General features: G+C 35.7%; 1 protein-coding gene across 2 annotated transcripts in view; it reads right to left on the bottom strand.

Annotated features, from left to right (window-relative positions):
* LOC106881236 (prolyl 4-hydroxylase subunit alpha-1) overlaps positions 1 to 10,648 on the bottom strand; it is a 56,354-nt gene extending 45,706 nt beyond the window's left edge. Inside the window, exons 1-4 of one of the 2 annotated variants that reach the window (XM_052971208.2) lie at positions 10,011 to 10,500; positions 8,697 to 8,778; positions 4,033 to 4,281; positions 3,096 to 3,253 (exon numbers count right to left, since the gene is read on the bottom strand). In XM_052971208.2, the coding sequence (XP_052827168.2) occupies positions 3,096 to 3,253; positions 4,033 to 4,281; positions 8,697 to 8,731 (442 nt within the window). In that variant the 5' untranslated portion in view covers positions 8,732 to 8,778; positions 10,011 to 10,500. Of the gene's footprint in view, positions 1 to 3,095; positions 3,254 to 4,032; positions 4,282 to 8,696; positions 8,779 to 10,010 lie in introns of both variants that reach the window. The other variant, XM_014931546.3, reaches the window with a different exon arrangement.
* Between the last annotated feature and the right edge of the window lie 1,480 nt (positions 10,649 to 12,128).

Below are 12,128 nucleotides of genomic sequence, written 5' to 3'. Positions count from 1 at the left end.
GCTGGGCAAAATGCTTCATGGCATTTTGTCCATCCTTACATTCTGAGTTCAAATTCTCCTGAGGTCGACTTTGCCTTTCATCCTTTTGGGGATTGATAAAATAAGTACCAGTTGAGCACTGGGGTCGATGCAATTGACTTACCCTCCCCCACAAAACAAAAATTGCTGGCCTTGAACCATAATTTGAAACCTTATTATTCTAAGTTAATAAATATTCTACTTTTTAGAAATCCATATTCATTTCATCATTTTGTATAAACCTCCAAGAAGTTTGGTAAATGTTAAATTATAATTATTGTATGCATACCATATTTCTTGATATCACGCATGGTGGCAAAAGTATACTTCCAAAGTTATTTGTCATCGACCCGTGCAGCAATTTCATCTAACGTGCAGGACCATTTTGATATCAGCATGAAATTGGTCCAAATGCCGGCATCAGCAAATAGAGTACTTTGCTGCCCTCAGCAACACTCATGCATTCTTGTTACAACTACACATACATGATGTGTGGCTAAAGCAGGCCATTACGTTATATATAGCACTGACTGCACTACCTTTCTTACTAACGGTCACACCAAAAGTAACATTAATTTAATACATGACTAGAAACAACACCACTGTAACTATTACACCCTGTCTGTATAAAAAACACATTAAAGTGGCATGATAACACAGTCACAAGTTTTAATTGTAACTGCAACAAAGCATGCTGGGAAATGCCTTTGATTCTCTAATCGTGTGTTGTGAAGTGCTGGTGACACAAAATCTACAAGTCTCATAATGCACTGTACCAGCCACCATACCGCTCGTTTGGGTAGCACTTTCATGCGACATAATTCAGTAGTAGTAGCTATCTGTATCAATGACCAAGAGAAAAGTTGATGCTGAAAACAGAGCCTTTCAAATCTGGTGGGAAACCGAGTACATGTTTACTGACATTGATGGCAAACCTGTGTGCCTTAATTGTGGTGCAAATATTGTTGTACTTAAAGAGTATAATTTCAAACGCCACTACAAGACAAAACATCAGGACAAGTATAAATACCTCACTGCTGAGCAGAAGTAACGAATGGTAGATGAGTTGGAGAGGAATCTCACATTACAACAGACATTTTTAACCAAAGCAAAATCACAAACTGAAGCTGCTATTAAAGCAAGTTTTATTGTGGCAGAGGAGATCACAAAATCAGCCCAGTCATTTATTGAAGGAGAGTTTGTGAAGCGCTGCATGATGAAAATGTATAATGTTTTGTATTCAGACAAGAAGCAACTGTTTGCTAATGTGAGTATTAGCAGAAATACAGTTGCTGATTGGGTGTGTGAGATGGCCACTGATTTAAAAACACAGCTGATTGAAAAAGGGAAAGATTTTCTCACATACTCTCTTGCTGTGGATGAGACTACTGACATGACTGATATGGCACAGCTGGCTATCTTAATCCTTGGAGTGGACTCCAATTTCTTCGTCATAGAGGAAATTTTGTACATTAAATCAATGCATGAGACAACAACAGGAAAAGACCATTTTGAAAAAATATGTCAGAGTGTAACCAACATGAAACTGCCCTGGGATAAACTTGTTGAACTTACAACAGATAGAGCACCAGCGATGTGTGGTGAAAAAAGTGGACTGGTGTGTAGGATACTTTTAAAGATGCAAGAAGAGAACTGTGCTGGTGAGTTGACAACATATCTCTGCATCAAACACCAGGAAATACTGTGCACTAAAGCCTTAAAAATGGAACATGTAATGAGTGCTGTAACATAAACCATAAACTTTATCCGAGCCAAAGGGTTAAATCACCACCAATTTCAGTCTTTCCTGTGGGAAATACACTTAGAGTTCGATTACATGCCTTATCATACAGAGGTACAGTGGCTCGGTTGGGGAAAGATCCACAATATAGTTTTTGAGCTGGTTGAGGAGATATGTCAGTTCATGGACAGTAAAGGAAAATAATCTAAAGTTCGGCGGGATGAAAAGTGGGAATGTGAGCTGGTGTTTCTGGTTGATATAACTGTGCATCTCAATGTTTTAAATATCCAGCTCCAGGGACAGGATCACATGATCTGTGATATGTATGATGCAGTGAAGGCATTTCAAGTGAAGCTGTGCATATGGGAGACGCATATGCATCAATTGAACTTGTCTCACCTTCTCTGTTGCCAAGTAATATTGAGCCAAGTTAGTGTTATGGTGTTCCCAAGGCAACTCTTTGCTGATAAATTGAGTGCACTCTGCACAGAATTTGCACGGCATTTTAGTGACTTTCAAGCACAGAAAAATCATTTCGAGCTGCTTTGCAACCCATTTGCCATCAATGAGGAAACTGCACCTGTACAGATTCAAATGGAGCTGATAGAATTGCAGTGTAATGGGGCATTAAAAACAAAGTATGAATCTGTGGGGCCTGCACAGTTCACTCGCTTCATACCTGAATGCCCCAACTCCATTTACATACAGCTTGAATGCTATCTTTGTTTGGAAGCACATATCCATGCAAGCAGCTGTTCTCTGTGATGAAGATGAATAAAATGTCACATAGGAGTTGTCTCACAGATCAACACCTGCAATCCATCCTGAGAGTCTCAACAACACAGAACCTTGCCCCAAACATCAGTGAACTTGTTGCCAAGAAAAGATGCCAAGTATGTAGCTTGGACAAATTTGCATAAAGAAAATTGAAAGTTTTGATTTATTATTTTAATTTTCACTAAAAAGCATAGTTTTTATTTATTTTTTTAAATTTTTTTTTTTGCAACATGTTCTTATTTTAAATTTTTATAATTTTGATGGAAGATATTTTTATGCAGAGCAAAATATTTGAAGTAATTAAGTTAATTTGTAGTTGGAGTAAAATTATATACCATCTGTTTCAATACATGTTCATGTTCAAAAAGTTTTAGTCTATTCAATAAGTGTTTGCCCTGTTTGGCCCATGACCTAAATTTTGCTTTGAGTTTGGGCCCCCTGTGCGGTTGAGTTTATGTAGTATATATAAAACGATTTACTCTGAAAGAAAAACATAAATAGAACAGCAAAAAAGGAAACCATAAATAGAACAAAAAGAAAATTAATTCTGCACACAAACCTTTGTGTTGAATTTTCTTCACCAGAATTTTATTAAAGATCTTTAGCCATTGATAATAAAGCCGTTTTATTAAATGGAAAGCATTAAAAGGATGGTTAAGATATTCTTCAAGATCAGTGCCAACAGCTCTATGGATAGTTTTGGATTGATTAACTTGACTGAAAAGAAACAAAAATAAATGAAGTCTTATAATTAACACATCTTTTCAATTAAATTAAAGATGATTCTATTTTGCATTGAGCTGTTTCCTATACAAGCATCAGGAGCTCATAAAACATATTATTAGCTCTAAGTATGATGTTCTTTTTTCCAGGCAGTATTCTTACCTATTGCAGATGACATTTTCAGAGCTGTTAACTTGTTCACCACAGTTAAATCAACTACATCTCAGTATAGAATTTATATATCAATATTGAATTAATAAGCAATCACATCATGGCAGAGCTATTGTAACTAACTAACAAAATCTATTGAATTTACATTTTATTGAAATTTCTAAAATTTTGTCACTCCATTGCAATCTGATCAATGAAACACTCCTATTGTAATTCGGAAATAAACACAAAGAAAATCTAGCAGTGTTTAGATTGCTAAAATTACTTTTAAATCATGTAATTACTTCAGTTTTAACATACAGCCACAAATCAGGTCAGTTTCCAGTTAAATACAACTCTGTAGCCTATAAATTCTAAGTACAATAGTTTCCTCACCTAAATGAATCATCTCTACATATGAGTATGTTTGTGTAGTAAATTCATAATAAACACCATATTTATTCATGTATGTATCACACTACCATGTACTTAATTTTAACTGAAAAAACTGGAATGTGACTTATACACATGTTAGATTCATACATGAGTAAATATGGAACATATCTTACTGGTAGCAGAAACCTCAAAGCAATAAAATAAAAATTAAAACAAGAAATACTTACATTTCTATTTCATTTAAATCTAATTCTGTTTCTTTTTTTGCTCGCATCTCTTCTTTTTGCAGCGTTTGCATTAAACTGATGATTTCTGATTCTAAAGAAAATTGTTGTTCTAAATTTATGTAAGAAGAAAGAGCTGTGTTGCTGGTCCGTTTCAGGTAATTGGCAGAAACATTATCACAACTCCATACTAAAAGAGCAGCTGTAATTACAGTGGCAACCTTCAACAGTTGCATCATATCCATTTTGATACTAGAGGTAGATAATAATAAATTCAAACATTAACATGAGGTCACAAATTTTTGGGAGGATATAGATGATTGCATTAGGAAGGGTACCCAGCCATAGAAACCATGCCAAATCAGACTGGAACCTGGTGCAGCTCTTTGGCTTATCGGTTTCAGTCTAACTTATGCCAGCATGGAAAGCGGACGTTAAATGACGATGATGATGATGGTGGTGGTGGTGGTGGCGGTGATGATGATGATGATTAAATTGTCCTTAGTATTTGACTGGCACTTTATTTTACCACCACAGGAAAGGCAACAGGTAATACTGACTTTGTTAGGGTTTGAACTCAGAACAAATAGATTCATAACTGAATGACATTACCTAAATGCATTACCTATTCCATCACTCATTGCCCTGAATAACAACAATAATCATAGGTATCACGCCTAGAGGCAGAGCCAGAATTCTCAGCATCCAGGGGCAAAGACACTTTTGTTGCCTCCACCTTAATTAACCCATTAGTGCCCAAATCTCTTTTATTTAACTTATTACCAAAATTCTTTTTTTATACAACTTTATCTGATACTAAATATATAAAAAAATTATATTACAATATTTGAAAGACACTCCAGTCTTGATAATTAACTAAAGATATCTCAGAAAAATGCAGAAATACGATGGATTACTCTTCTGGTCCTAAAAAACAGACCATGGGTGCTAATGGGTTGACAGACATGATAAGCCAGAGGAAATTCATCAGCCCTTATAACAGTTGCATCAAGGGACCACTGCCATGTTTTGCATCCCTTCTTGTCATGTTTCTAATCAGACCACAAATTTTAGAGGCAGAAACATTTAAATCAGGGGTCAACAACTTAGAATTAATGTTGTTGGATGTGTTAAGGTGCAGATGACAGTTGTTAAGCCCAAGGTGGATGAAGTATGCAGTGGAAGGCCATATGTATTTCAACAAGATTCAGCACTTTCTCAAAAAGTCCATGTAACCCCAGGACAGATGTCAGACAATCTTTATGATCATATAGCACCAAACTTATGGCCTTCAAACTTGGCAGCTTTAAATCTCATGGACTGTTATGTTTGGAATGTTATTGTAAGGGAGACTAATCAATATCTTCACAATACCATAACTTCACTGAAGACTGCTATTGTCCAGGTGATGACCAAAATGAATAAAGACCATTTAGTGAAGACATGTCGATGATTTCAGTTTTGCACTGAAGCAGTCATTGAAGCTGAAGATCGATTCATAAAATAATCTTATAAGAAAGCATATCAAGAACATGTGCATAAATTTTTGTTAAAATACATTTGGCTTTATTAAACTATTAAATATATCCTTGAATTCTTCTCACACCTAGTAGTTGGGAATATACCAAAGTAGAAGAGAAAGCAACAACAGCAACAAATCATTAGCATGTTGAACAAAATGCATAGGAAATTTCTTCCACCTTTTTATATTTTCATTTCAAATCCTGCTGATATTAACTTTGTCTTTCATCACTTTGGGATTGATAAAATAAATAACCAGTCAAGTACTGGGATCGATGTAATTGACTTTCCCCTTCCCCTCAAAGATGGTTACGAGGAGAGGGAAATAGGAAGGAGGGGAAATATGGGGAATGGAGATGAAGAGAAAATTCCCTCATGTGTAATGAAGTGGTTTCATGAGGTAGGGGTTATTCCTGAAGATTGCTATGACCAGACAATAAATACATTTAAAAGCAAAATAGGAAAAAGGAGAGGAAGAAACAACTTGTGACCAGTGGTGTAATTATTGGGGAGCAAGGAGAGCAATAGCTACCCCTGAGCACTTTTTTCAAAATTGGTACCTTTTATAGAATGTATCATCAATGAGTTAGAAATTGTTTAGTATATGTCACAGTGTTTTTTTTTTTATGTGCTCACTCCCACTAACTGGCTATACCCCTGCTTGTGATATCATATATTTGATATTCTGGTTCTACATGAGAGATGCTTTACTTAGTAAAACTATGATTTGTTGTGGGGATAAGCCCTCCTCTTATTGTGTCCACCAACCCAGTTTTAATTCTAGGTGTGTCACCTTGCTTAACACCAAATAGGATGAGCCAATGAAGGAGCCATTGTGTTGTTGCTTGACCAGCAAGAGAGCCAATTCTCCCTCAAATTACAATTTATTGATCTTAATGAAATGCCAACATTATAAACATAATAAGATGCTTAGGAAAAGATAGCAAGTGGAAGTGGAGTCTTATGGTTTGAATGCCTTTTATTAGAGGTTTGCTTGATCAAGGATGACCAGAAGTTAAACAGAAAATGGTGAATCTCCATCATTTGCCAACTGAATTTCCTGCTCCTGAATTAAAATAGAAGTGGCTGAGTATTCTACAGACATGCACATATCCTTGAAGTAATTCTGATGCAGAATGAGCATGACACAGTGTGTGACAAAGCTGTGCCCTTTAAATTACAGGTGTAACCCACCCCCATGGGCTTTTATATAGTTTCCATCTACCCATTTCACACACAATATATGGATCGACACAAGGCTATAGAAAATGCCATCTGTTCAAGATGCCATGCAGTGGTTTTGAACCTGGGACCTAGTGGTTGCAAAGTGAACCTCTGAACTATTTGACCATACTTTACTTTCTCAATAACAATAATTAATAAATTCCATTAGGGGTAAGTCTCATTGTAGATATAACAGTAACTAGCAGCATGTTGCATTGAGTTAAAAATGTTAGTCCAAGTCATGTGTGCAACTTTCAACCTTTTGTAATCTAAAAGCTTCTACTTTTTTTTAACATGTATTATACAGTTACTTATAGCTATATACAATTTGAGACTCGCCTTAAAACTGTATGTATGTATGTCATTGTTCAGTTTTATTTCAAGAAATTTCTTGCCAATAGAGAAAGTGTCAGTTTCTAACCTAGATTCAAAGCTCCCTTTATTGGAATTTCAATGTCAACAACAGGGTATTTTTGTTTGTATGATGGATGGATGCATACATGCATGTATATATGGATTTTAGGGGTGGGAGTAAAAAGAGTCAATTGTTCCAGGATGTATTTATTCACTTCATTTGGTTCATTTTAGCCTCATTTATTTTGTATATTTACAGCCTGCCACTAACTTAACAGTTTATAACATTAAAATACTATGTTTAACAACTAACATTCGTTTATATATATTAAATTTACCAAGGCTGAAGGGCACATCATGAAGCAGCTGATGTAGGCTGCAAGGGTTTTGTAGGGTGTTTGTTTTGCAAAGCTCTTACTGAACTTGAAGGTACAAGTTCAGCAAAGAGAAGAGCTTTAAATTCCACCAGTAAAGCTGTCAAGAAGGCTGCTTGATAGCTTTACAAATGCTTGTAAGGGAATTTAGTAAAAATTAACAGTGTGGAAGCTTGTTATGTGAAATAAAAGCAGCAATCAGGAAATTGAACAATGGAAAAGCCCCCTGGTATGAATGGACTAGGTGCAGAGAGATATGTAAATATGGTAGTGATCATCTTTGTACAATGTTGATGGATGTTATTCAGAGGGTTTGGCAAAGTGAAGAGGTCCCTCCGGATTGGCGTGATACAACTATGGAGATACTATATAAATCTAAAGGTGGAAAGGATGTCTGTGATAATTATCGTGGCACATGTCTGCTAGCTGTTGCTGGAAAGGTCCTCTGTTGGGTAATGCTGGATAGATTGCTTCTGTGCACATTGCTGACGAGGTTCTACCAGAATCGCAATGTGGGTTTAGGGATAGTAGGAGTACTATGGACATGATATTTTTGGCTAGACAGTTGCAAGAGAAGTGCATAGAACAGGATATGGACTTATATCAGGTTTTCATTGACCTAACAAAAACGTTTGATTCTATCAATAGAATCGCACTTTGGGAGATCCTAAAAAAGCTAGGATGCCCTGAAAAATTTGTGAGAATGCTTAGACAATTTCATGACAAGATGAAATTGAGAGTTAATGTTGGAGGTACTTTATCAAATCCAATTTCTGTAGAAAATGGTGTAAAGCAAGGTGATATTCCTGCTCCTACACTCTTTGCTATATATTTCCCAATAGTCTTTCAAATACCTTTTAAAGATTGCCCTGAAGGGGTCTATATAAGATATAGGACAACAGAAAAACTGTTCAATCTCAAAAGACTCTATGTCAAAACGAAAGTTCTGCATTCTCACCTTGTTGAGTTTCTGTATGCAGATGATTGTGACCTGTTGATACATTCTCAGAAAGATATGCAGCAAATGGTGAATGCGATTTCTGCAGCATGTGCAGCATTGGGTCTAACAATCAATCTAAAAAAAACTGTTATAATGTACCAGCCCGCTCCCTCCAAGATGTATGTGGAACCTTTTATAACTGTGAATGGTCAAAGGTTGGAGACTGTACCTAGATTTATTTATTTAGGAAGTACCTTGAGCACTGCTGGTCTTCATGATGAAATTTCATACAGAATCAGCAGGGCTAGTAGTGCTTTTGGTAGGCTTGATAGGCATCTGTGGAAACAACATAATATATCTTCACAAATAATAGTTAAGGTATATAACACATGCGTCCTCCCATTTTTGCTACATGGAAGTGAGGCATGGGTTGTTTACCATAACAGGTAAGGCAATTGGAATGATTTCATCAATACTGTCTGAGAAAAATTTGGGGTATAAAATGGAAAATGGCCATTACTAATGTGGAGGTGCTTGAGAGGAGTGACAGTTGAAGTATAGAGTCAGTGATTTTGCAAAGACGTTTGAGATTGGTGGTGGGAACATTTGGTAAGGATGAGTGATGAGCAACTGCCCAAGCAGCTATTGTATGATGAGCTGAAAGATAGCAGGAGACCAGCACATAAGCCTAAACTAAGGTTTAAGGATTGCTTTAAAAATGCTCTAATACAGACAGGAATTGCAGCTGGTAATTAGGAAAGGGAGGCACAAGACTGTGATGGATGGAGGAAGATAATGCATGATGGTTGTTCAAGGTTTGAGAAGTAGAGAGGGAAGAATGAGAAAATTAGGAGGGGGCTTAGAAGTGGGGAAGCTGTGGAAAGTGAGAGAGTGTTGCTTTTTATGCGTGTGGTTTGTGGGCAGAGGTGTCTGAGTCATCCAGGCCTGGTGAGCCATCAAAATTCTCATAGAAATCGACCCATGATAAATAATGATGTGGCTATTAAAATTCATAACAGAACGTGTTTAAAATGTGGAAGGGTGTACCTCTCAGCTGGAGGTCTAAAAAGACATGTTAAGAGAGTACATATGGTGGCAACTGTTTCTCTTGCCAGCCATCACAGTTGTCTAGTATGTAATAAAATGTGTAAAAGCTTGGCCAGGCATCACATGGCAACAATCATGAATCATTTCAGTAAGTCTTCTTGGCAATGGCTTTTCTCGTGTAACAAGGATGCAGCTGTGTGATGCATGTAAGCATGTATGTATGCATACATGCATGAATGTATGTATGCATGTATGTATGTATGCATGTTTGTATGTATGAATGTATGTATGTGTGTGGGGGTATGTGTATATGTTTGTACTTTTCTTTTACAACTTGAAACTAGTGATGGTTTGTTTATGTCCCCATAACTTAATATTTCAGCAAAATGGAACTAAAAGAAGAATAAGTGCCAAATATAAAAAATAAATATTGTGGTTGATTTCAAGTCGGTGCTCCAGCATGACTACAGGCCAGTGACTGAAGCAAATAAAAAAATAAAAGAATAAACAATTGAACTTACAATTCTGGTGCTTAAATAATGTATTTGGACAGGTATGATATCAGTTCAGTAATTAGTAATAATCCTTGATTATCTTTAATATTCTTGTCAATGAACGAACCCTCAAAAAAATACCAGGGTTTTGTCCGGTTTTTTTTTGCCTTTTTGTTCTGTTTTTTAAAGTAAAGAATCTTCTTTGAATTAAAAATCAAAAAGTCATTTGATGTTTAAAGCCTCAAGTTTGTTGTGATGGTTTTATATTTAATGGTGCTCCTTTCTTTTGCCAAATTTCTATTTGAAGCAGAGAGAGAAAACTTGTTGAAAAATTATGAAATATTTCATTGAAATGATAATTTTTTATTAGAAAATATAGATATTTAATACTTTTAGGGATTTTGTACTTCTTTTTCCCAGTCAGTATTGTAATATCTATGCAAGATTCATTTTTGAGGTAAAGCAGATGATGTGTTAAGCTGTTTGGTCATTTAGCTACGTCGACAATACAACAATTAGTGATTGCATGGCAGCATTGATTAAAATGGATAAACCAGAGGCAGATAACAAACGTGGATCACATTCTACGTAGACAAGAAAGACTGGCAAACAAGAAAAGGAACAGATTTGTCATGATCAAGCAACAGCTGGGAGTAATACTGTGTAAACTTCTGAACTTTAGTACATGATCACACACACACAAATGCACACATATATACATACATACATACATACATTAGTACATGATCACACACACATGCACATATATATACATACACATATATATACATATATATATATATATATATATATATATATATATATATACATACATACATACATACATATATATATATATCACTATATGTATATGTACATATATACATATGTATATATGTTTATGTGTATATATGTATGTATATATATATATATATATATATATATATATATATACACACACACACACACACACACACACACACACACACATACACACACACAAACATACATGTGTATACATATGTAAATGTATGCATGTGTATACATGTGTGTTAGAGAGAGAAAGAGAGTGTATATGAATGTGCACATATATTCACGCATTAATTACATTTGTGCATGCAAGTGCCAGTTTGTGGGGAAGGGCATTTTACTTTATGTTCATGAAATATGACACTGTGTACATTTGCATATATATGTATGTATAAATGTATATATATATACACATACACATATACATATATATACATACACATACACACACACATATACATATGCTTTTCTTTCTTTGTAATTGTGTATGTATGTGTATGTAACTATTTTTAAAGACTGACCATCAGTATGTCTTTGTGTGTATGCCACGTGTACACTGTGTGTACGTGTGTGTGTGTGTGTGTGTGTGTGTACGTGTGTGTGTGTGTGTGTGTGTGTGTATGTGTGTGTGTGTAAAGAAACGGAGGGAATGTGAAAGTATATTTTGAATATTTAATAAGCTTATGTCATGTCATCAATGAATTTTTAGGAAAATCAAATAAGGGAAACAAATGACTTATCAGAAACAGTCAGAAAAAGAAAACAATGGTTGAGGTTGGGGCAGAGAAAAGCTTAAGAGACCCACCACTGTATATGGGCAATATATTCTTAAGAAGTTTGCTTCCCAACCACATGGTTCCAGGTTTGGTCCCTCCATGTGACACCTTGGGTAAGTGTCTTCTACAATAACCACAGACCAACCAAAGCCTTGTGAGTGGATTTGGTAGACAGAAACTGAAAGAAGCCCATCGTATATATCTCCTTCATCATCATCTCATCATTATCATAATCATTTAACATCCATTTTCCATGTTGGCATGTTGGATGGCTTGACAGGAGTAGGCCAGCTAGGGAGCTGTCCAAACTCCAGTTGTCTGTTTTGATATGGTTTCTACAGTTAGATACCCTTCCTAATGCCAACTACTTTACATGTGCATGTTTTTGTGTCTGTGTTTGTCCCCCACTATCGCTTGATAACTGGTGTTGGTGTGTTTATGTTCTTGTAACTTAGCAGTTTGGCAAAAAGAGGTCGATACAATAAGCACCAGGCTTAACAAAAAAATAAGTACTGGGGTCAATTCATTTGACTAAAAATTCTTCAAGGCAGTCTCCCAG

The sequence above is a fragment of the Octopus bimaculoides genome, chromosome 10 (assembly GCF_046866305.1).
Source record: "Octopus bimaculoides isolate indiv1 chromosome 10, ASM4686630v1, whole genome shotgun sequence".
Lineage (NCBI taxonomy): Eukaryota > Metazoa > Mollusca > Cephalopoda > Octopoda > Octopodidae > Octopus > Octopus bimaculoides.
The sequence above is the reverse complement of the archived record's forward strand: the minus strand, read 5'-3'. Positions and strand labels throughout refer to the sequence as shown.